Source organism: Gobius niger, assembly GCF_951799975.1.
Source record: "Gobius niger genome assembly, chromosome: 1".
Lineage (NCBI taxonomy): Eukaryota > Metazoa > Chordata > Actinopteri > Gobiiformes > Gobiidae > Gobius > Gobius niger.
Genome location: NC_136852.1, coordinates 48,424,302 through 48,451,099, shown reverse-complemented (window position 1 = coordinate 48,451,099; position 26,798 = coordinate 48,424,302). Strand labels below are relative to the sequence as shown.

At 38.8% G+C, this 26,798-nt stretch overlaps 1 protein-coding gene across 6 annotated transcripts in view; it reads left to right on the top strand.

Annotated features, from left to right (window-relative positions):
• The window catches only part of sh3glb2a (SH3-domain GRB2-like endophilin B2a), a 28,883-nt gene extending 3,539 nt beyond the window's left edge, over positions 1-25,344 (top strand). For 2 of the 6 annotated variants that reach the window (XM_079568390.1, XM_079568387.1), the window contains 10 exons: positions 3,865-3,993; positions 6,128-6,261; positions 10,162-10,254; positions 10,352-10,363; positions 16,159-16,218; positions 17,761-17,784; positions 18,650-18,739; positions 19,158-19,258; positions 22,340-22,541; positions 25,008-25,344. In XM_079568390.1, coding sequence (XP_079424516.1) covers positions 3,865-3,993; positions 6,128-6,261; positions 10,162-10,254; positions 10,352-10,363; positions 16,159-16,218; positions 17,761-17,784; positions 18,650-18,739; positions 19,158-19,258; positions 22,340-22,541; positions 25,008-25,115 — 953 coding nt within the window. In that variant the 3' untranslated portion in view covers positions 25,116-25,344. Of the gene's footprint in view, positions 1-3,864; positions 3,994-6,127; positions 6,262-10,161; positions 10,267-10,351; positions 10,364-16,158; positions 16,219-17,760; positions 17,785-18,649; positions 18,740-19,157; positions 19,259-22,339; positions 22,542-25,007 lie in introns of all 6 variants that reach the window. The other 4 variants (XM_079568391.1, XM_079568389.1, XM_079568388.1 and 1 more) reach the window with 2 other exon arrangements.
• Positions 25,345-26,798: the final 1,454 nt, after the last annotated feature.

Sequence of the window (26,798 nt, the reverse complement as noted above, 5' to 3'; positions counted from 1 at the left end):
AAATGTAAGTTTTGTTGTAGTTAAAGGGGCTAGAAGCAAGTTGGCCATTTTATACTCACTACTGCCACCTCAGGTCATACGTGTAACTGCAGGTCATGTGCATGACCGTGTTGTGGTGAATAGGTCTGAGCTCATTCTACACATTAGGACATGGCTGGAACATGTAGGGGGAGGAAAACTCCATATTGTCCCTTTAAGATATTTCAATGTTGTGTTTCCCATACATAGACTGCGCCACAGAATCAAAACCGGCTGCTATTTAAACGCTATTACATTAATACATACTATTAAACTACTGCAAGATAATTTGAAGGGGTCTTAAGATCAGTGGTTCATAACGTGAGGATCATGTCGAGTTGACTGCAGGGCCATTGTCAGTGAGTTGTGAGCAGCTGTATCAATGTTGACAGGTATTTTTTATATCTTTTGTTAATTATCCTCAACTCAAGAAGACCAATGCTTCTCAGCAGATTTTACTTTGTTGTGCTTTTTACCATATTAGAATGTTGTTCTCATCAAAAACATACCCATTTGTGTGTCTTTGAGTAATCATCGAGTCTTCTTCAGTGGTTATTCTTCGCACAATGGCGGTAGGTAGCTCCCAAAGGGTGCTACGTGTCCAGGAGATGCTTTCCTCACCTCTCAATCTCTTACTAAGCTTAATCCTTTCATCCTGAAGTAAGAGCACTTGCCATCACTTCACTTCACTACAGCCACATGAGGCGTACAGACTTTTTTTTTTTTTAAACAGCCGCACAGCAAAGGGGAGAGGTGCTTACAAGGTTGAGCGAAAACCAGGAAGTGAAACAAGTAACTACTGATATTTTGTTTTAGATCAATACTATATTTTCTAACCAACAAAGTGTAAAATAGTGATAAAGATGTGCTTGAGATTAGAGGTTGCTTGTATGGGTTTTTCTAAGGCCGATGCAGATTTTGGGGGATATTTACTCGCCAATGCCAATGATTTTGGCCGATGTTTTTGACCAATTTTTCCAAATGTCTATAATCCTGTGTATTAAACTTAAACTGAAAAAAATGTGTTGAACTGTGACAGCAGAGGGCGCTTTATTGGGGCATAGGTAAATTAAGAGGGAGCTTGTTTGAAACACAAATCAGCAGATTCCAAAACAAAAAACGGTAAGTCTCTATCTCTTATGGTTCCGAAATTCTAAAAGCAAAAGTCTGCAACATAAAAATATATAAAATACTATCCGAGGTGTACAAACCTATGACCGATTTTCACCATGATGTTTCTCAGCTCCCCTGAGAAAAAAATGGGAAGTCTCTATCACTTCCGTTTCTGGTTATGTTGGCCTTTTATCGGTCGATATAGTAAAATACCCAAATACTGGTGCAATATATTGGCCAGCCGATGTATGGGTCGACCTCTACTTGAGTTCATTACTGAATACCTGCAAAATGAATACCCACTGTTTTACATAGAGCTAGACTGCAAATTGAGCTGTGGGAACATAATTTGGTTGGGGGTGCTGAGGGATGAGATTGCCCCCCAATACTCTTTTTCTGTGCTTATTTCCTATCCAATAATATTGTTCGCAAGTACACAAACTAGCCATAGGGGGGTGCTGCAGCTTCCTCAGGAAACCACCACCAAGATTCCTTGGAACCCGCACAAGTACTTACTTGTGCACAACATCTACTTGTTTTTTCACAGTGTAGTAAAGTGGCAAGGTTTTGGGTTCACCTTACAACATAAGTCTCACAAAAATGCAGAGGCAGAAATAGAAAAATAGGACTTTTATTTTGTTTTACAATAGGAGTTGGAATAAATCTTTTTTTTCCATTAAATTTCCTTTGTTTTAATTTTTAAAAATGTTGATAGGACAGAATGGACTGGCAGTAACACAGCTACATAAACAGTAAGGTCGATGCTATTGGTTTCAAACCAATCCACTAGCTGAGTTCACTCGGTACATGCAAACTACAAACCCAAATTAAAAAGGCAAAAACAAGAGCAAAACAAAAGACAGCAGTGGCTGGCTGCAACACCAAAGCAAACACAAACCATTATTATGAGCTTCCGTTACAGAAAACATTACTGAAAATGTCATCCATACCTTGGCAATAAACATTTCTGTTGCTGTGGGACTCTCTACACTCGGTCACATTTACAGTGAAGCTCCAGCATATGGCCTCGAGTGGACCAGCAGCACCTTGACGGAGCTCTCTACACTCCTTCCAACCATTCATGCTGGCAGCACGAGTGGACCAGCAGCACCCAATTCAGCCCCAGACAATGCCACCAGCCATGTGGACCCACACCTGTATAGGCTTGCCCTGATTACAGCACCTGTGCAGCATGGTGCATTCAAGGTCCATTGGTAAAATTCACTGTTAAAATACCACTTCATCACAACAGCAATATTTGTTGCGTGCAAAGAAGTAATATAAAATCACACTTGTCATGTAATAAGATATTGGAGATGGAACTGATGAAATGTGTTAGCAGCACCACATGTTGCAAAATTATTGTTATGGGAATCGTATCAACAAACGACCCCCATATCACAAGAAAGTATTAAGAAGAATTTGCTTTATGGTCATTGCAACCAAATTTAGAAAAAATAATTAAGTGCTGTCCTTAGGGCTCTGCAATTAATCGAAATTAAATTACGATTTTGATTATTACACTACACAATTACAAAAATAACATAATCGAGATTTTTTTATTTATTACGGATGCCCTCCCGCTTGTCCACCCAAAGCGCAGAAAGTCCTTCCTGCGTGGTTTGTGTGAGCGCGTCTGATCGGCTGAACTAACAGCGCAGCCTGACTGAACTGTTGTATTGTCACGGATCTTTTGAATATTTTTTTTAGCTCTTGAGATAACACTACCGATAAGTGCTCACCTTTTGCTGAAATGAGAACAGAAGTTTAGAAGCCTTTATATCCTTTGCCCAGGCCCTGGTTGGTCTAAAACTGTTCTTCAGGAGCAGATCTCAACGGAGCTCAAAGCAAACTTGGATTATTTCATGCCCCTGGGATGACCGTTTGTGTTTCCCTCGCATTTCACATGCTACTGGCAAGTCATTATTTCCTATCCAATAATATTGCTCACAAATACACAAACTGTCCATCGGCTGCAGCTTCCTAAGCACCCTGGGTTCTCAAGGTCATGATACAGTACACTGAAGGTGGGTCTGGAAGCAAAACAAGTTGCGAACCACTGCGCTTGATTATATCTGAGGCATATTGGATGACATTAGATTTGAATGGAAAACATGTCCCGTGGGCCTCGCAACATCAGCAGCTCTTGCTCTGGGGATTACAACAATAAATGGTTGAGATTGAGACCCATTTGTCATTATTGCATTAGTTTTGGGTACAGTCTTGTGCGGTGAAGCGTCACTCATCTAGTATACCCTCATGATAATGCCTCTAATAGCTCTTTATTGTGCCTTTGTTTACTTTGGATGGAAAGTCATTCGACCTGATGCTGATTCCATTTGCACCACAGTGAACTATTATTAGAGTCACTTACCTGTTCCCCTAGCGTTTATGCTGCATAACTGCTTTATACACTGCTGCAAAATAAGTACTTTACAAATTTATAGAGACACATGTATACAACTAAAACACGAATGTTGAATACAGAATTCAGCAGTGGGTCAGGGGAGTCTTGTGTTCAAAGGTTTATATGATTATTTGGACAGAAATCAGTTGCCTTGTCTTAAAAACCATGACGTTGTGTTTGACGCCAATATTGAACTGGTATCTCGTAAATGATATGTGTGCTGTGAACGTTTAGTCTATGGTCATTCATTCATTTTTGCCACTCTTCGTTATGTAAAGATTTTTTTCCCTTCTTTTTTTAACGTTGAATATATTTTATCTTTGCAGGTGCCAGGATTGAGGAGTTTCTATATGAGAAGTTGGACAGAAAGGTTCCCTGCAGAGTGACCAATGCGGAGCTTCTGGGTCACTATATGGAGGACGCGGCCCGTGAGTTTGGAGCCGGCAGCCCTTACGGTGGGTCCACTGCGATTTTACACTCGGATGGAATTATTATTCTCAAGCAGGCTTAATGTATGAAACAGTTCTTTCTTTGTTCATCATAATACAGTATGTTTATATGATGGAATGAAATCTCAATTACTGTTTCAGTTTGTTAAAGGTAGTTTCTTCCAGTTGATGCTCGAGCGGCCTGGCTTTGTTCTCTCTATATTGGGTTAGCCCCAACTGCAGCAAATGTGTTGTTCCCCTCCCCATGTGGTAAAACAATCAATAAAGAGTGTGATTAGCAAAAAATAAGCTTTTTTGCTCCAAAGAACGTTGTTAACTCCAGTTAAATGGTAAATGGCTTTAGGCACTCAAAGTGCTTTTACATCAAGAAACCACTCACCCACTCTCATTCATATACGTTGTATGCAAACACTGAAGCCAAGGTGGGTGACGTGTCTTGCTCAAGGACACAACGACAATGTGCATCTGCGGAATTCGAACTGCCAACCCTCCCCACAAGTCTTCCGCCGTTGCTTTAAAGTTATATTGTCTGCATCATTCAGTATCTTCCGACCCCCCCCCTTTACGGATATATATAAATCAGACCAAAACCATCATTTACAGTACTATTCGTATTTAATGGTTATCAAATCAGTAGCAGATGTGCAACTTAATCATTTGTCACGGAGAGATTTCCAAGATTTGGACCTCGCACAAACACTTAATTGGCATCTGCTTACTTTTTTATGGCAATACTGCAAGATCGCGCTGCTGTCATGTAGTAAGATATATTGGAGACAGAGCTGATGGAATGTGCTCTTACACCAAACATTAATTAACTGCAGTAGAGGGGATTTTCTACCAGAAGTTAATGTCAGTGACAAAAATAAAATACCACATGTTACAAAATTATTGTTTTGGTTATGTTCTCAACAAACAACTCCTATATCACAAGAAAGCATTAAGAAGAATTTGCTTCATGGTCATTGCAACAAAATTTACAAAATGAATAATGAAGTTCTTAGGGCTGTGCAGTTAATCAAAATGTTATTACGATTTCAATTATTGCACTACATGATTACAAAAATAGCATAATCAAGAAAAAAATGATTATAAGGATGCTACTGGCAAATGCTTTGGTCCGACATAAACAAACAATACAACAACATTTTTTTTTTTTTATCGTGCAGCCCTCGCAGTCCCGTCCTTAAGTCATTAGAGCAGATCTTGATCACAAACGTATACTTTGCTTGTTAGAAAATGCTGTAATGATCTACTACGGCGTAATCACATTTTCCTGCTTCCTATCTTCCGGATTCGACATCTAATCGCATCTGTCCCTAAGACCTCTGGCGCGTAGGGTGCTGTCAGGCCATTGGTGCTAGTGTCAGAGCAGGCTACATCATGTTGGGTGGATAAGTTGTGATCGGGACGGGAGCTGGACAAGAGGAAATGAGTGCTCCCTGGTAACCTTCGAATTGTACCCATGGAAGATTCAAAGGTTACTCAAACATGCGAGAAACACCTTTAAAGAGGGGGTGTTATGCTTTTTTTCAATCACATAGCACCAGTCTATATCACACTACAATAATGACGAAACCTTCTGTTGGTCTGTAAATGCAATAAATTAAAATAACTGCCTTGTGTAAAATTGCTCTCTCAAAATGGCTGCAGCGAATGTCTTGAAATAGGCCTCTGTCTCTTTAAGAACCTCTGACCCTCTCTGACACGCCCCCTCCACACGCTGTCTGTGGCATCAGTGGGGAGGGGGTTCTGCTGAGGAGCAGTGGTTGGTTACTCGGCTGATGACGAAAGCTCGGAGGCGTCTCCAGGAGGTGGAGGCGTTCCTAGGAGGACTCGGGCAAACCTATCCCTAAAATGGCCGCCGTCAGAGTTTTTACAGATTACTCAAAAATACGTGAATGTGCCATGGCAACACTTCAGGCATGTTTTTAATGAGGGAATGACATAATAACCTTGATTTAAAGCTTGAAAAAGTCGATTTTGCATAATACCCCCCCTTTAAGTATGTTTTTGATGAGGGAAAAACATTGTAACATGCTCCTAAAAGTTAATGACCCTTTAAGTGATGTGTGTGTGTTTTAGTTCACACCAAGGTTATTTCAATGACATAAATGCGTGTATGCTTGCGTTTTCTCAGGCAGCACGCTGATTAAAGTTGGAGAGTGTGAGAGGCACCTGGGAGCATCAGAGAGAGAATTCCTCCAAACTGCATCCATTAGTTTTCTGAACCCCCTCAGAAATTTCCTTGAGGGCGACTGGCGGACGATCTCGGTGAGTAACATAAGGAATTAATTGAGGCAGTCTGGTCACGTACGTCCCATGATTTTCTGATGCAGTGGAAACAGAGCTGGACGAAATCCGGTGTTTTTGAGCTTTTCTAAATAATTTCTTATCCGTGCATTTTAATTATCAAAATGCAGTTTAGATGTGGCTTATCTAGCTCTAATTACAGGGCTTCATGACACAGAATTGAAATAGGTTTGAACATCTCTTCAGTCACCAAAAACTGATTAAGTTAAATAATAATAATAATAATAATAATAATAATAATAATAATAATAATAATAATAATAATAATAATAATAAATAATAGTAAATAATAATAATAATGTTTTGAATTTCACAAATTTGTGATTCGTCAGTTGAGAGGACTTAAAGCTGCACTGCCTGAATTACTCCGTTATCAAACTGTGAAAGTCGGAGGTACAGAACCGCTCAAAGGTTTGGGGTCATTTAAAATATCCTTATTTTTGAAAGAAAATATTAAACATTAAATTCATCAGAAATACAGTCTAGACATTGTAGTGTTGTGAATGCCTATTCTAGCTGGAAACGGGTGATTTTTAATGGAACACCTCCCTGGGTGTGCAGAGGTTGATGATTAGAAAACCTTAGTGCAATCATGCTTGCACTGCTGAAAACTAGAGGTCGGCTGATATATCGGGCCAATATTTGGGTATTTTACAATATCGGCTGATATCAGCTATCGGCAAATTGCATTGGAAAAAGCACATTCCAAGCTTTAACCCCTTAATGCAGAGTGTCGGTAATTTACGACACCTCTTCCTGCAAGAATTTAGCAAAAGCTTGAAAGCAAAAACACATCCAATATCTGAGTGAGAGGCGGGACATGGCCACACAGCAGACCCTCCAGAATATCCTGAAGGACAAGAACATGAAATACATTTTATCCCACAAGCTTTAATGTTGTTTTATAAATCTGTTTTATAGATGTTTTTTTTCTTCTATTGCTGTTTTTATTCTATTAAAATTGACATATTTCAGGTTGAATTGTTTTTTTGATATGTCAATGTTAATTAACCTAAACCTAAACCTCAGATTTGGCTCAGATCGTATTTTATATATTTTATATTGTAGACTTTTGCTTATAATTTTGTAGCCATTAGAGATAGAGACTCACCATTTTTTTTGTTTTGGAATCTGCTAATTTTTGTCTTTCAAACAAGCTCCCCCTAAAATACCTACTACAGTAAACATAGCCCTATGCCCCAATAAAGCACCCCCTGCTGTCACAGTTCAACACTGACACATTTTACAGTTTAGGAGCATCATACACAGGATTACAGGCAAGACATTTGGAAAAATCGGCATCGGCCTTAGAAAAACCCTTATTGGTCGATCTCTACTGAAAACTGTTGGGCTGATTAGAGAAGCTATAGAGCTCGCCTGGGTGACCCCAAACGTTGGAACGGTAGTGTACTTAGTTGCGTAAAATCTTTCAGCAGTTGCCGAAACATGTTTCTAGCTCTCACTCTCACGCACATCCAGATTGTTCACTTGAGTTCGTTGGAAGCACGTCTCAGCTGGAGGAGAAAGGAGAAACTTAAAGACGACGGACCACCAATGAGTAATTCTGTGTAACCCAAATTCCCAGAATCTTCGCTCAGAATTGTATTCAACTTTTTTTTTTGTTCCTCCACATGTGTAATAATTACACGCAAACTCATTTGCTCTAACCTGCTTAAGGGGTGCTTTTTGTATTTGTGAGCATCTTTTAAAGTGCTGTAGATCAGTAATGGAATCATGTACAGGGCTACAATTTGGTTTGTCATGTTTAAGACAGTTCCAGGCACAATCATCAAAAATGTGCTAGATTGTAAAGTTTTGGATTTATAGGTTGCTAAAAATGGCAATTTTTTATTTATTTATTTATTTTTTCCCCAAAATGTCAGGGGCTCTACAAAAGAAGTGCATTGAGTGATCATCTTCATATCCTAGATTTCAGTTTATTAGGATATTACCTTGCTACAGTAGAAGCAGGATGTTGATCTGATAAAGGGTCTTTGAGTTATAGCTTTACGAAGATGGGTCCTACTCAGAAAAGCTAAAAAATGGCCCTCTAGTCTATGCAGGATAGACCACGTAGTCACTACTTGGGCACTTCAATTTTTTTTTACAGATAGAAAGCCTATCAGTCAGTCTGTAGCCAGAAATATTTTATTTATCTGAAATGGCTTCATGGTTAAAAGGTGTTTTGAATGCTACTCATTTTTTGCTCACACAAAAAAAGGGGGGCACTTCTAACCATCTATTCATTGTTAAAATGAAAAAGACAAGGTTTTTAACGACAGAAATGCCTATTTATGTACACAGACCAATATGAACAGAACATTTTAGTTTTGCATGTATGTAGATACATTTGTTTACCTCAAAAATGCTGCAGATACATCTTTCTGTTTGAATTCTCACTAGCTTCATTATACTATCTAAAAGGAATATTCACTGCAAAAGTATTTCTTGAGATGCTGCCTCTTGGCCAGTATTCCCTTGAAATAGAGGTTTTTAATCTCAGTGGGACTTTCCTGGTTAAATAAAGGTTAAATAAATTTAAAAAATTACACATTTTTTAACAGTTCTGTTTTGCTGCCAGTATGGTGAGTCCACAGCACAAAGAACATGGTGAAATGGCACCAACACTGGTCTTGGTGTTTTGTTTTGTGTTTTGTCCTTCCTGTTTCATGAAGTGTGTAAATCTGCATACATGCAAAACTAAAATGTTATGTTCAGATTTGTCTGTGTACATAAATATGCATTTCTGTCTTTATAAACCTTGTCTTTTTTATTTTGACAATGAATAGATGGTTAGAAATCCACTTGGTTTTTGCAAAAAACAAATAGCAGTGAAAATATTTTTAACCCTGAAATCATTTGAGCATCTCTACAGACTGACTGATATGCACTCAATCTGTGAAATTTTTTTGAATAGACTGGAGGACCATTTTTGAGATTTTAAGAGTCGGACGCATCTTTGTGAAGCTATAAATCAAAGACCCTTTATCCGATCGACATCCTGCTTCTACTGCAGCAAGGTTATCCTAATAAACTAAAATCTAGAATATGAATTCGTAGAGCCCCTGACATTTTGGGGAAGAACATCGGAAATTCAAAAATTGCCATTTTTAGCAGCCTATAAATCCAAAACTTTACAATCTAGAACATTGTGCCGGGGACTATGTTTAGTAGACATGACATAGACCAAAGTTTAGCTCTATACTTGTTTCCATTGCTGAGCTACAGCTATTTAAACATGCACACAAAGGCAAAAAGCACCCGGGAGCAGAAAAGGTGTTTACAACTCCCTGTTTTGTAAATTGTCTGTGAAAAAAAAAAAAACGATGGCGAGTAAGAGCGAATAACTTTGATGTGTTCAATACACATGTGGAGAAAAAAAAGTTTCATCCAAATCTGAGAGGGTCACCTGGGAGGCCGTGGGGGAAACCACACAGAATGACCCCAATGCTAACACTGTGCTTATTTAGGAGGGGGGGGGAAATTAATTGATTGTTTGGTTATTTTATGTTTCTCAAAATCAAGAATCGTCCATAGAGATATGTCATACAGGTCCCTGCCCTCCATGTGAAATTATCAAATTCTTGATTGAATGTTGTGATCGCCACCTATACGACAACACGTGACTCTTTTCCCACTGATTCTACTTAAAAAGTAATAACATTCCACTCATCTTTCAATCCTACTGTTGCTCTCTGGTTCTCTTGCTAAAAAAAACTGCCACAAACCTTTTTGGTCAAGAAAGATATTGTACATCTGTGGTGTAGTTTCAAATGTTACCCTCTAGAGGTCAGCAAATTACATTATAACCTCAACTTTTGTGATTGACGTGTTTTTCAAATGTGTGCGTCACCCTTCCAGAAAGAGCGGCGTCTTCTGGAGAACTTGCGTCTAGACTTGGATGCCTGCAAGGCTCGTTTGAAAAAGGCCAAAGTCGCCGAGGCCAAAGCTGCGGTATGTGTTCATGTCTTTATTGTCTGTGATTTCCAAATCATTTGATTTCAGCAGATGTGACTAACTGGCTGACTATTCGTGCATCCTAATATCCCAGTGTGAAGGAGACGTAAGTATGACCCCGATATTTTCAGTACTGATTCTCCATCATCTTCTTATTTTCTCCATAGTGCTTAGGGCTGGGGAAGAGTAGACACTTATATTTCATAATTATTGGAATTAGTTTGAATAATGTGTCCATTGTAGCAGCAATTTAAATAATATTGGTATTTTTTATGTTATAACAAGCTGTTTCTCAGCCCTAACAACTGCCTTGAGTAGTTATCCTGCACATTTAGCAAGAGATATATAATTTGTGAGTGATGTGCTTATTCTACTAGCTTCTTTTTTACATTATCATCTTCTAGTATATTATTTTTAACCATTGTTTTCAAATGGTGGCTCAGCAGCACCCATAGAGTTCAATGGTATTGCCTGACAAATTTCGAAACTACTTTGAAGCAACTTGAAAGAGTTTATCCTAAAGGTCATGTCCAAATGTCCGCAGCATGCCCTCTGTCTTGCTCTTCTCTTTATAGTGGTAGTGTCCAAATGTCCAGAGAGGAAAGTAGCTGACTCAAAAGTTCTACCTTTCAAACAAACTTGTACCTTTTTACCATACGGATCAGTATAATAAGCCACTGTGCATTGAAGAGTTATAGAGGACCGGCCGACCCAACACAACAAAATGAAAACAGTAGAGTAGTTGCGTTGGGATTATGAATAAACCGCTTCAATAAGCACTTACAGTGAAAATTTGTTAGATGCTTACTTTTATCTTGAGTTTAAAATTGTGCCCAGTCACAGGAATCACAAGTCGGTTTTGGGGGATTTTGAGCTTTTCACAGATTGTTAAAGTGTCTTCTCCAAGCTTTCCAACAATGTGTAACACATGGAAATCTTACAATATTTGTTGAATTCAGAGCAATTTGAAGTTAAAGACCCAGAATTTTTCTAACCTGAGAAATCGGCTTCTAAACTTTTGGGCTGTTCTCCCCTCTCTTTGCTGCTCGGAGAGACAATAGGGCTGATTTACATCTAATTTAGTTAATTTATTCATAGAGCCTACCTCTACAGCAACCAACAACACAATGACAACTAGCAACATTATCCCAACACACACATTTGACCAGAGGGAAAGAAGAACGCACACACGGTCATTAGTGCCTTGGACAATGACTACGTTATATTATCCGTAACCTGCACATACAGTTTACTACCAAAAACAAAACACAAACAAATCCAACCCACTGAACACACCACGTTTAGTTTACAGCACAACAATGGCCTCATCAAAAAGCAAACACAGTTGGCACAGCGGCCACACGCCAAGAAAAACAAACTCTCACTCACCAGTCTGAAGTAACCTTTGCGAGTCCTCTGCTCAGCAAACTTGTTTACTATCGCATCCATTTTCGTCACTCAGTTCTTTTTAATGTTGAGTTATGCAAATCCGCGCTACATCCTTCTGTCTTAAAACAAGCTCTGAAGGCAAGGATTTGGCTCGGGAGCGTAATGGTCAGCAGGGCGCTGTGCATGCGTACAGGGCATCATCAGTCACACTGGAAAAGTTAGCCTAGAAAAGTACACTGCTTTCACACAGAAAAACAAACTTCTGTAGTAGTATTCCAGCATTACCATCCGGCTATTCAGAGCGTTAGCAACAGCAGCCGCCCTCCGTGAGACACATGGGAAGCGTTGCATAATCATGAAGTCACACACACACAATGACACGAGTTTTTCCCCCATAGAATTTACGCTTTTAAATATACCAATACTGTTATCTAAATGGTGAGGCTTCTCTCGTGAGATCAACTAAAAACATTCTGCAAAAAAGCGAAAATCACAAATTTTCAAAAAAATCTCTTCTTTCTCGATTTGTGGGAAACTGAGTCAGCCGACTTGTGCCTGGTTCTCGCGACAGGGCACAATTGTTAATAGCCTCCTTTCAGACAAAGAATTGTAATAATCAAATCTGTTCAGATACATGTTAAATTAAAGAGTAATATTTAACCATCAATACTGAACGGTTAATAAAAAAAGGTTGGCCTTTATTGCAGAAATCTTTTTTTCCCCTCAGCGTTAAGCCTTGTTAAGCCAAGTGTCAGAGCAGCAGGGATGAGGAGTTAGGCTGAGTGAGTGCAATATATTGTCCGCTTTACAGTGCAGTACTATTGTGGAGTTTCAGTAGTACACCGTGTGATAAAGTTAGATTGCAGTCCACAGATGCACAATTACGGCTTTCACAACTATTGGACAGCATGCTCCAGTTCAAAGACATCTTTCACTGACTGCACACAGAAAGTGATGAAAAAAACTCAGTAGTTGCTTAATCAGGTAATACAGGGATGTCTGTGTTTTACCAGATTGATTAGTTTGTGCCACATACATTAATGACTTCCCATAGTATACAATAGATCAGTTCTAAAGATCCAGTGTATTTTAGCCCCTCTTCAATAACATTTTCTGAATTATGTTTATTGTCAATGATATATGCAATTTGTGGCTTTGAAAAATAAACAAGGGACACGGAGCACAGCCCTAAACAGATCATCCCAGAGTTTCCAGGTATCAGTGGTCAAACCTGTCCAAAGTGATATGAAAACCCATCCAAAACCCCTCGGCATACAGCACAACTTTTCAGTGTCAGAATCAGACCCCTGCACTCTCACAGAAAGAGCAGCTACGACGACCCTGAATTGGACAAACAAGCATTCAAATAGTATTTATTTTAGAATGAGCATATATTATTTGGGCTGCACTTTAGAGAGAAAGATTATGAAACTGGATAACAATTTTAAATATTTCAATATGATATTATTACAATATTTTCAAAACCATTTCAGCAGTGTGTTCAGTTCAACCAAACACTTTTTCTTTCCTTCCGAAAAATGTCAAGTTCTAAATCAGGACCAAACAAGGTCAAAATGGACTCGAGTACCTCCTGGAAGACACCACAGAGAGGACGCAAACTCCACACAGCAAGGCCCCCACAGATATCACCCAATATTGCGATAACAATTTGGTGATATATTGTGAAGCCCGAGATATAATTAACATCTATTTAATGGGCAATAGCTCTGTTACGTGCTTAATTAAAATTTGTAATCAAGCATATAACAAAAAAGTCCACACCAGACCACCTGCAGTGAAAAACCCATCCTATCAACCTTTTAGTTTTGTGCATATCGTAGTAAATGAGCCTCAGAGGTTCTTCCAAATACGGGCATCATGCATTTGTATTGGCAGGATTGAAACTCACTTACTTCCTGTGCATACCGACAAATTCATTACTGTTGAGAGATGAGATTAGTATTATTGTCTGCTGAATCACCACTTTATCATAATTGAAACTGCCTTTGTGCTTGACCTGAAAGGATGTACTTGCTTGATTATTTTTACGCATGTTGTGCTTTGATTTGTGCTGCCAGGTTACACCTAATGCCAAGTAAAAGGCCTTGTTATTGTTACTCACTATGAGTCATGTTGTGACTTGACAGAGTTGCATCACCTCCTGAAGCGTGAGCAATAATACGGGTGTAGGATCTCACCTAGTTTCACTACAAGCATTTCACAGAATAACTTTTTAAAATGAGTTGGCAGTTTCTTTTGCATAGCCTATTTGTATTCTAAGGTGATAGGTATTTTCTTTCTAATTCTGGAGCCTAAACAAGATCATGTTTTAAGCACCTAAGTCTCTAAAATCTAATTGTAGATTTGTTTTTGGAAGCAGTGGTTTATTCTGATTCTGCAGGTTCTCATATGGCACCGTATAGCGCTTAAAGGACCCATACGTGTGTTGTAGTTTTCGAACAATGAAAGAGGCAGCATGTAGATTTTAAATTGTTAGTTGTGGTCCAAACTCATTCCTTACTTTACAAACGCATTTCTAGCATTCAGGGATGGCTTTATTTGGCACATTTCACAACTGTAAAAGACTAATACTTTAATGAAAGCAACAGCAACTAGCTGCTAGTTCATGAACAATATAAAAGTACATTTTCTCACAAATGTCTGCTTTTACAATGGCTGAAAAACAATTTTTTGTTCTTCTACTAGGAAAAACATCTGCTCGAACTAGCTTTTGTTTAATCAATTGTGAAGCCAATAATTATGATCAGTAGATTCACAACTGATCTTGAACTACCTCTGAATGCAATCCTTCATTTCAAGCTATAAATATTTAAGAAGAAACAGAATACAGTATATTACCCATTCATCCATTTCCGTCTGCTTTATCTGGGGTTGGGTCACGGAGGAAGCAGTCTGAGCAGAGATCAGACTTCCCTTTCCATGCACACCTCCTCCAGCTGTTCAGGGAGGATCCCGAGGCGACACCAGTCCAGCTCAGAGACTACGTGATACTAATATTTCAAGTCATATTTAAATAGAATCTGGATGAAGTTTCGTTAATTATGTAAGTGCTTTATTTGTCATTGTACATCCGTACAATGAAAATGCATTCGGGTGTGAGTCCTGAGCTGCTGCGACTGAGCCGCTGTGGGCCGACCTGACCAGCATGTTTTTGGAAGTCGGGGGAAACCGTAGCACCCGGAGGAAACCTGGCTGGCTGCCTTCAGTTTCCTCTGATCCTCTGAAACAGTGCAGTGCCTCCTGGGTTTGTCCCTGTTTCAGAGTGTGGTGTCCTGCACTGGTCAGCTCCTTCACCTCCTCCTTCCTCTTCCTCCTGCTGCTCCCTCTGCTCTACAACAGTCTTTCACAATCTTCTGGCAGTAGTAGTTCATCTTTTTTATTCGCCAGTGAACATCCATTAGCCAGAACAATAGAAGATAAGACCTTCATGATTTCACATTGTGTGCTCTAAGACCTTGACCACACAAGGGTAGGGTGCAGATTAGTCAGAAAATGCAAAATCAAAGACATGTGCTTTGGCTTGAATGTTAACCTGTTACTTGCCATCCACCCTGACCAGGGAGCTGGGGTTAGGGTTATGATTAGAGTTGGGAACAGCAAATGTGATGTAAGTCATCTTTCACTCACACAGATCTCACACATATTGTTAGAAACTAGAAGATCTTGGCTTTCAATTGAGCTATTACACTGGCATTTTGGCTGTAAGCTGTCCAGTCAATAGCCTTGCTAACGCCAGACTAAAATCACAAGTGATATTTAGTCTGGGGACCACCAATTCATTTTCTCGTAGGAGAGGTGTGGTTCACGATCATCCATAGTGCGTCTGCACGTGGCCACAGCCAATCGTATCATCGTATCCGATGACGTATGACGTACCCGCTGTAAACTTTAGAGCTAAACTATTTTATCACGGCCTAAAGCTCGATTGAAAAATAGCGTCGCGTCTGCTGCTGTCATGTTTGATCCGTAAATAAACTTTTTTTTTTTTTATCTGTAAATAAACTACAAGCTTCCGTATATCGAATAGCTCGTCATCATCTTGCCGTCCCTCCTCGCTCTGTGATTGGTTCCCAAGTCCATGCGAAAATTTTGGCCATGGTCCCCAGGCTGATGTGCAGTTCGAAATGATTCGAGCGCACACAGCAGCATGGCGTTAGCCAGGTTATTCAGTCAATACACTTACAAAGGTGGATATTGCTAAACCTAACCCTAAGCTGGCAGATAACAGGTCAAGGTCCTGAACTTCATGATGCACGGGTTGTAGTGGGTTGTTGATGATTTCATAAAAATAAAGTTTATTTAGTCGTAAGTTCCAGTTGGAGAATTAATGGTAAGTGCAGTGATGGCTTTTGGTGCTGCATGTATTGGTGCTATAATTTTGACTTGGAGTCTAGAAGGATTATTGTCCTGTTCTTTTAAAAGTAATAAAAACCAAACAATAAAATACCATACTAATTCATTTAAAATGTGTCATTCATTACATTTGCGCAGGCCCCGGATTTTCAGGAGACCAGACCACGCAACTACGTCCTTTCCGCCAGTGCCTCAGCGGTAAGCGGGAACACAAATGCGGAATAAGCTATGTTTGGCTAGGTGCTCAATGGATAGACATCGCAATTCATGAGTAATTTGCACTGGAACATGGTCTGACCAAGATCATTTTAGAAAGGCCTACTGTAAATTTGATTATCGGCAACAGCTGCACTACCAAAGCTCTTTTAATTCTTTGTGGTCACATTATGACTAAGTTGAGAGGGTTTCGGCTTTCCTTGCCTTTAATGTGTTATCTAAGCTTCAGTGCTGGATACGTAAGACCGATGTAAAGTGATCCTACTCTCTCTCGTGAGAAGATGACTCAGAACATGCGAGTCCTTTGAATGTCATTATTGGCTATTCTAGTCATGAAATCCATAGGAATGTGGAGACATAAATCTGACTATAGATGTGCTATCCTTCTAGTTTTTTTTTTTTTATGTTGAATTTTCGGGTCTTATTTCTATAAAGCAGATCATCTTTGAATAGGTTATCTGTAGTCTTTACATTTTTCAGGTAAATGTATCACCATGGCACAGAGTTTCTATTTTGATTAAGTAGGAAATGACAAAAGTTCTCATCACGGTGCACATTAGTCACAATTTGAGAGAAGGTGAGAATGAAGCAGCGGGAGGTCAAGCCCATCAAACATTATCCACTCATCCATTTCCGTCTAGGCCATGGTTTTGATAACGATTACATGAACGAGAGTGTAATTTCACTGACTATCTTTACTACTGTGCGGGAATAGCCCAGAGGTGTGTTCAGTGAGTAAACAGGAGCTTAGAAGAGCCGGGGATGGGCGTAAACTGTCCCTCCCACTCGGTGAGTAATGAAAGTGTGATTGTAATCAGCTTGCATCACCTGCTTGCATACAACAGATCAACATACATGTATCATCACTGAGGTGTAAAAATAGTGCGTACAGACTACTGGCATGAACAAGTCATCACCACACACAAAGTCACTTTCTATGACTGGAATTACTTCAGTCAATGCAAAAACCCCAGGGCTATTTCCTTTTTAATTAAATTTAAAGATCTGAAACTGACAATACTAATGCAAAGGTTTTCATTCATCCATTTTGTAATGCAAATTACTTTGTAAACTAAAGTCATTTTCACTTTTTTTTTACGTTAGTCTAAAATATATCGCGGCCAAGCTTTTGAAGAGCACCTGTTTTCACGCCTTTTACTCACGGACCCTCTGAAGCAGTTGATTCCCCCCCCCCCCCCGTGAACTGAATCTGGATTTTAAAACGATTGCTGTACTTACAGTATCAGAAACGTCACAATTACTGTTGGGTATTTCCAAAATCCCAGGGCAAGCCCGAAGTCATCCGATAGTTGTAGTAGTACGATGACTTATGTGTTGTATCCAATGAAGCGTAACTGGTTTTATTGAGTGAGAGTGAGAGTGCGGAGGTTTAGTGTCAACTCTCTCACATCATACCACAGCAGTGTGTCAGATTGACAGTTTATTTCTGTTGTCTAATGAAGCTGTGATCAAATATTTGCCCGTAAAAGTTTGTAAATCTACTCGTTGCTTCTGTATTTGCAGCTATGGACTGAAGAAGTTGAAAAGGTGAGATATGTGATATATGTTTTATTAATTATTCTCCCGTTAATTATTAATTAATTAATTATTCTGTACCGTTCAATAACAATTCACTGAAATATGCTGCACGTCACACACTACATTTTATTGCTTTGTTTTTTTTTGCCATGCACAACCTTTTTTTCCTCCAGCTGTTCGGAAAATGTCTCAATTCATTCATGCAAAGCTACTTGCTACAGCACCCTCGCCAAACTGCTGTCACTCATATGTTGAAGTATGAACTTTACACACAATTACGTCACACTAGCATTAGCTGTGACTAATCCTATAACGAAAATCATAAATGTTGTATAATGTTTTATCTACCTACTGTTCACATCTATTAATGGAGATGGTGCAAGAGGAAGAAGCAGCTCAGATCACCACAGGTCGCCAAAACTTGGATCAGAATCTGCCTCTTTAATAATGTCCAATCTAAAGGCCCTATCTGATTTTAAACCTGATTTTCTTTTTTCTTTTTCTTTTTTCCACTATGGGCACAAAATTTGATTTGTCCTCCTGAACTTTATTGTAAACATTTGGATCAATTTTATGAACTTGCAGGCAGCATTTCTGTGACAATGACCCTGAAAAGTGAAAAGTGAGCCATTATTCAGTGCAAACATTAATAATGGCTATGTCTATTGCTATCTTTGTTAACCAAGCATATTGAAAACTGAAATAAAATTGCAAATGTAAGTCTGTTTCACTTCATCTCTAACACATGACAAGCATGAACAAAGAAGTCAGTGAATGAAATGAAAACATAAAAACTAGCAAATACATTATGTTGTCAAAGTATGTATATTTTTAAATATTCTCAAATTACTATTCTTCTGATTTTACGTTGTAGGCTGAACAGGAGTTGAGAGTGGCCCAGACGGAGTTCGACCGCCAAGCTGAAGTTACTCGCCTTCTGCTGGAGGGAATCAGCAGTACACACGTAAGAAATCTGACACACAAATCCATTATCCTTATTACACGGTAATGCTGCATATTTATTACAGGTACACATGCTCCTACTGCTATACTACTGGATCAGATATGCATTAACTCCTAAACTCGGCTTTGCTGATTTGGTACCCTTATGGATTAATCATGATCTGGAATATAAAACTTAATAATAATGTTCATCAAATTCATTAAAAGACTATGTAATCCTTCATTGATAGATCGATAGATGGATTACTTTGTTGTCCTTGAAGTTACACCTAAAAAAAATTGATACAAAATATTGCCCTCAGAAATCAACAAGCATCTTATCATTGTATCAAATTTAAGAGCTTTTTTTTTTACCACAGCTTTTGGTTCCAGTTTTTCATTTATTGGCACCCAGTTTAACTTGTTCTTTTATTGCACAGGTAAATCACTTACGCTGCCTGAATGAGTTTGTGGAGGCCCAGGCAGTCTACTATAAACAGTGTCACCTCCACATGCAAGAACTGCAGAAGGAGCTGGGAAGGTAAGGACGGCACAAGCATAATCCCACAAATCCAAACTGTTGTCCACATTATGTACATTTTATATTTGAATGCGAAGTGCACATTTCAGGAACATTATAATTTATGCCTACTTTAAACCGCTTCATAACTGCGACTTAAACATTCCAAGTCAAAGATCATCCTTAGTCCAATATGTTACTAACACTGTCAACGCTAACATACCGTTTCCTGTCATCTGATTTCACAGCGAAGATGGGTGAGTCAGTGAGTCTGTGGTTGCCGTGGATCTTTCGCTTTCCAATCTTTTTTTTTTTCTTTACAAAATTTCAGTTTAGTTTAAGGGACTATACAGAGTTTAAAACTGTTAAAATTATGTATTTTCCTCCCTCCACACGTTCCAGCCATGTCCTAATGTGTAGAATGAGCCCAGACCTCTTCGCCGCAACTACCTCTGAAATCCTGCACTGTCACTCAAAAAGGTGTTAATTTGGGTCCGAAGTGCATAAAATCATGAACTTGCATCTAGCCCCTTTAAGGAAAGAGCACTGCCTTTTCGAGGGGTGAAAGTTTCTTAGATCAGATGATTCACTGTATCCCTTTGGGCCCTATATCCCCGTGGCTCCCTTTTTGTCAGTGACCCCTGTTTTATCTTTGGACACATGATTAACTGCAACATCCTTTCCCAGCTGGACACACTACTGTATTAGTTATGGGAAATGCGAGTCATTTGTTTGCTTGGCTCTGCCATACTCTTCCCTGTCCATTCCACGCAGGCAATCTGGTCACGGAGCAAACATCGTTAATTATGGTATTCCAGAACAATTGCCCTGATTAGGGAAATCTGCGTATCTAAGCTTGTACTTCTTGCGATAACTTTTGCTATTGTTGTTCAATTCCTATGAAAATTGGCACAGAGGTGTGTTTTTACATGTTCTTAAACATATCTGAGTTTCATTTAAGTTTTGATCAATCTTGACTGCGTTAGAAGTTTTGTATCCTCTGCGAGTGCTTCAGAAATCTGCGTACCCATAGACTTCGGTAAACTCTTTTTTTGACCTCCCATCTCTAAATCAAAGTGCAACTTATTTCCCCTGAAATGTACCTTTTTTTTTTAATCTTCTAAACCCTTTACATTTTTGAAAAAATAAGGTCATTATACATTTTTGCCCACTTTTAACCCCTTCCCCCCTGGCCTCTATGGCAGACCCATAAATCAGTTTTTGCCATTGACTTCCATTATAATTTCATATCATGACTTCCCCTCTATAAATCAAGATTAAAATAATTTCCCCTGCCATGTCCAGTTTTTATGCTACCAGCCCCTTACTTTAATGTAAAAATATGTCATTATTAGTTTTGGCCATTTTTAACCCCTTCCCTTGCGTGCCCTATATTATAGCCCTATACCACAACCAGGCAGCATTGAATTATTTGTGTCTAGAAACCAGACCTTTTTTTTTTTCTTCCTAAAATGGTTTGGATGTGTGGTTAGTGTGTCCCTGTTTGAGTCTGAATGATTGGAATGGAAATGATGTCCCAGGAGTTTGTCTATGGATGGGTGATCAACAGGCTCCAGTCTTCTAATGGGTCATTCCATGTGTAATGAACATGTGCAAAGTAATTTGCTCTAACTCCCAATTGTTTCTTTTTTGACAATTTACAAAACAGGGAGTTGACCTTTTAAAGAGCTGTAACTCAGCAACGGAATCATGTACAGGGCTACTATTCGGTATGTGCCATGTCTACTGAACATAGTTCCAGGAACAATCATCAAAAAGATTAGATATTAGATTGTACAGTTTTGGATTTAAAGGCTGCTAAAAATGGCAATTTTTGAATTTCGAAATCAGGGGCTCTAGAAAAGAAGTGTATTGAGTGATCATCTTCATATCCTAGATTATAGTTTATTATTATTATTATTATTATTGACCTTTATTTAACCATCTCCCACTGAGATTAAGAATCTCTTTTTCAGGGGAGTCCTGGCCCCAGAGGGGAGTCTATTGTACATGTTATTAGTGGTAGGGGAAACCGGAGTACCCGGAGGAAACCTACGCAGACACGGGGAGAACATGCAAACTCCACACAGAAAGGCCCTGTCCAGGTGGGAATCGAACCCGGGACCTTCTAGCTGGGAGGCGTGAGCGCTAACCGCTGCGCCCAAATATGACCTTGCTGCAGTAGAAGCAGGGTGTCGATCAGATAAAGGGTCTTTGAGTTATAGCTTCACAAAGATGGGTCCTACTCTGCACAGCTCAAAAATGGCCCTCGAGTCTAAGCAGCAATTAACCACGTAGTCACTACTGAGAAACTTAAAAAATTCACAGATAGAAGTCATATCAGTCAGTCTTTAGCCAAAAATGTTTTATCTATCTCCAATGGCTTCATGGTTGAAAAATATTTTGAATGCTACTCGTTTTTTTATTTATTTTTTTGCAAAAAAGTGCATTTCTAACCATCTATTCATTGTTAAAATAGTTTTATAATGACATAAATGCATATTTACGTACACAGACCAATATGAACACAACATTTTAGTTTTAAATGTATGTAGATACATTTGTTTACCTTAAAACGCTTCAGATTCATCTTCCAGTTTGAATAATCTCGAGCTTCATTACACTATCTAAAAGGAATATTCAGTTCAACATATTTCTTGAGATTACACATGTTTGAACATTTCTGTTATTTCATTTAAACTCCTTTTGCAATTCTACTTGTGTTTCTGTAATCCTGCATACTTAGTCCATATTCCTCTTCCACAAAGTATTCTATAAAGGCAGACTTGTTACATTTACCTTCACCAAAAGTGTTCTGATCCTGTCCATGGACAAACTCTCGTCCCTGGGCAGATTAGAATGTCACTGGTTGTCATTTGGTGCTCATTCTTCAATTGGAATTGCTTCATTTACATTAAAGCAGATCAGTGTGTGCCAGCTTTATTCAAAATACTTGGGGTATTTTCACTGCAGGCTAAAGTGCCAAAAAAAAAAGTTTTACATAACATAGCACATGATTGTGGTCTGTGTATTTGAATGATGTGGCAAGTTTGTAGACGCAGTCACTGACAAACTAACAACTTCTTCCGCCTGTTCTCCCAGGATGCCCAATGCCTTTGCCATAAACTCCATTCACTCTGCGGGGCCCGGAGGCTCGGCTGCCGACGGCGAGTTAAGCCCCGTAGAGACGGATACGCTCAAGATAGAGGAAGTCCAGGCGCCGGCTACAGGAACCCGCAAGGCCAAAGTTCTGTATGACTATGATGCTGCGGACTCCAGTGAGCTGTCACTATTGGCTGATGAGGTGATCTTGCTGCAACTATTTGTAATTCATACATATGTTAAACATTTGAGACAAAAGATGATCTGCTAACATGAAGCATCATGTTAGCATTCTCTGTTATTTATATATTTATGGGCTGTTGAACCACTTTGCTCCTCTCCACGTCTTTGCATCTTTATTTAGTAGAAAACTATATTCATAATTCAGCATTTGTTTAAGTCGTTTTTGAATAATGAGAGGAAGTTTAGATTTTTCTCCAAATTGTTCCCCTTAGCTGTTATTAAACATGACCATATATGGGCGATTCCAGAGATGCCGTCTGTATCTATAATGTTAAATGGATGAATAGCCACCTGTTCAATGATCGATCGATTCGCTTCGCATTGTTGGCCGTCAGGTCACTTCAATAAAATAATTTTAGATGTTAAAACTATATGTGTAGGTGGATCTATATTAAAAATCTGGTAGTCTGGCAACAATTAAAAATTTTAGTAAAGAAAAAATATTTCCTACCTCAATCCTCAATCCACCCTTTCTCTTTAAAGGGATATTTCTGGATTTTTGACGTAGGGCCTCATTTCCTAGTTATCCAGAGTGTTGCTGATTTCTGGAGATATTTTTTTGTAATTCAAGCAGTTCTTATGTTTGAAGAGATACGTAGCGCTAGGCTAATGCAAGGCTAGCGCATTTCTACGACATCAGCTAGTCTGCATTAAAAACAGTCTTACACACTCCACAGTGCACCTGAGGCAAATCACTTATAACGCCAGACTAACCATATAAATGTCTGTGTCGATAGAATAATTTTAACCATTTTGCATTTAAAATAACTTATATTTGAGCAGCATCAGCTTTGTGGTTGTATATGCTACGCAGCGGCGGAGTGATCTGCTAGAAAATAGTCCCTCAAAATGCGATCATTCATGTGTTGCAAAGTTATATTCCAAAAATTATTCTATCGACACAGACATTTATATTGTTAGTCTGGCGTAGAGATTAGATCGGGCCCGACCCGACCCAAACCCGACTCTCATGCGGGAAATCTTCGGGCTCGGGCCTAAAATCTAAGCTCTAGTCTGACGTTCAAAGTGATTTGCCTCAGGTGCACTGTGGAGTGGGTCAGCATTTTTAATGCAGTGTAGCTGATACCATAGAAATGCACTAGCCTTGCATTAGCCTAGCGCCACGAAACTCTTCAAATATAAGAACTGCATGAATTACAAAAAAAAATATCTCCAGAAATCAGCAACACTCTGGATAACTAGGAAATGAGGCCCTACGTCAAAAATCCTGAAATATCCCTTTAAGTACAGGCTGCGATATTGGCTGATGTGAGGCCACAGTTTCAGAGCCTGGATTTCTTTGTAGCCTTTATTATATTATCTATTAGTCCAATCTTTCGTCGCCTTCAAAAGGTCAGATATGTATCACATTATTTCATAATAAATTGGTATGAAAAAACTTGAGGATTTCATATCATGAAATAACGTGATCCGTATATTGTACGAACATGGTATTATCTTGAAATAACATGACATAATCCTGTGTATGTTGCTCCTAAACTGTAAAACGTGTGAGTGTTGAACTGTGACAGCAGGGGTCGCTTTATTGGGGCATAGGGCATGGTATTCATTTAAAGGGACTAGGGAGTTTAAAAATGTTAAAATTAAGTATTTTCCTCCCCCTACATGTTCCAGCCATGTCCTAATGTGTAGAATGAGCTCAGACCTGTTCACCACAACTGCCTCTAAAATCCTGCACGGTCACTCAAAAAGGTGTCACTTCGGCCCGAATTGCCGTCATGCACGAGCTTAATATAGAAGGTGCAGTTACACATATGGCCTGAGGTGGCAGTAGTGAGTATAAAATGGCGAACTTGCATCCAGCCCCTTTAAAGTAGGTTCTTTAGAGGGAGTTTATTTGTAAGACAAAAATCAGTGGATTCCAAGTCTGCAACATAAAATATATCAAATCCAATCTGAGGTGCACAGACCTGTGATCGATTTTCACCACAATGTGTCTCAGCTCCCCTGAAGATGTCAAAGGGCTCATATCAAAGGCCCTATGCCTGATTTCATTTTTAACAATGAAAGTAAATTAAAATGTTAGTTGAGGTCCAAACTCATTCCTGTATTTTCTAATAATTTTCTGGCATCCCAGTTCTTCACAGGGATAAGTTTTTACGCTAATTTCACAATTTGCAGGGTCACTTTTCAGGGTAGCATTCACAAAAATGCTACAAAACCAGCCGGTCGCGAAGCCCATTCATCGTTATTATGGGGGTCGCGACTCCAAAAGGTTGAGAACCACTGATCTACTGTATGTTCACACTCATTCATTCTCTGGGATATTTTTATGAGCAGCTGTGTTTTGGGCAGTGGGAGGGAGTTTACTGCAAGACGGATAAACACATGCCTTATCGTAACTTGTTCAGGGAAAGCCTAAGTTCACGCCTCCATTGAGTAATGTGTCCCTATGTGTTTGCAGCTCATCACGGTTTACACGGTGCCGGGGATGGACTCGGATTGGCTCATCGGGGAGCGGGGAAATCACAAAGGGAAAGTGCCTGTGACGTATCTGGAGCTGCTCAGCTAAACTTAAGTCTCACTAAGATCTGTGTGGGCACCACTGAAGCCATGACCGTGCGTTTGATTTAGTCATCAATATACTGTATTTTGTCCTCATTTTGTCAACATGCTAACAGCAAATACACAATGAAAAACGGCAAATTTACTGGATCTTTTTGTCGACTTACCAAAACAAAAAATGCACAAAAGGGAACATGATCCGAACTCCTGGTGCAACAAATTTGAACTATGAATTAGTACAATTATATTAAATTCTTTCTACTAATAACTAAAGTAAATGGAAATATTTAACTCTTATCTGACTGAAACTGACTAACTGAAACTTAAAAAATATATTTCAAAAGACCGAGTCAAACTAAATTAGAAAATGTTAATGTCAAAATTCACACTACAGTAGTTCACCGTCCCAGTCCAGTTGCTGACTCTGGAACTCTAGGTTTAGTCAAGTTAGTGACTCTGTCCCTGCCTGCGCTGGAAAACCCTCACTTTGAATGTTTTCAATTCCTTTTGCCTTTTTAACATGTGTAACATTTCGTGTTGACGCTTTATTTATTTATTACTTATTTATTGCAAATGAAGACTCTTCCTTTCTGTGTCTGCCTTTAATATTGCACTTTTCTGTCTGTGTTTCCTAAAAACTAAGTGCTGTCTGCATTTTTATTCTTCTTGCCACTTTTTGACAGGCTTTTATGAGCTGACCTGCAATAACAAAGATGATGTCTGCTATAAATATTATGATTTCCAGTAATACTTACCGTTCATGAAACATTAACCATAATCTTATCTGTTCACTCAGTGAAGAAGACTGGAGTGTTGCCCTCACTCCAGTGTTAACCTCACTTCAGTCCTAGTGTTGAATATGGCCTTGACAGCCCAGTACTTTTCCATCTCGGTTACTGTTACAAGTGTGTACGTACTATTACATGGTAGGGCTGCACAATATGAGAAAGAAATTGCAATAATTGATCATTTTTGAATATTGCAAGAAAGATGTTACAATAGTTTACTAACTTAACCACTTAAATTTAATTATCATCAAATTATATCAAAAATATTATATTCTGAATTAAGCTGAAAACATTTCTAAAACAAACTTTCTCCGTTTCGTTCTGGTTGTGTTTGCAAGATGTGTAAATCTTAGTCAGATGGAAGACCTCAGTGATTTTGTTATACCTTGTGGCTTCTAGCTACGTATATGGATATGGATGCGTCACCTAATGCTGCAATAACTATAATTAAATCATTATAATCATCATTTATCAAAACAAACCTGCATTTTACATTTCTGCAATCATTGTCACAATAGTCACAAACTTTGTGATTGCTATTCTATAAACAAAATAACATTAACGGCAAACATATAATTATAAGCAAAATGTTGTACTGTATTACATTTGCTCGAAGCCAAGGTAGCAATAAGAAACAAGTCATCCAACAGCTTTGCCTGTAACCAAAATGATTTATATGCAAACTAAGGCTGTGGTATTTAAGGTTTCTGTTTAGGTCTTGTTTTGCACATTTCTAATACTTTTTACTATTCAGGCTCAACACAAATACATCAACGCTTCAAACCATGCTACCATTTAATCACCTAATCAAGACAATTTTATCACTTGCTGCAGTTAAAACTTTGCAAAAAATATTTTTATTCCACTAAATCCAGTTCTAGTTTGTTCTACAAATACATTTG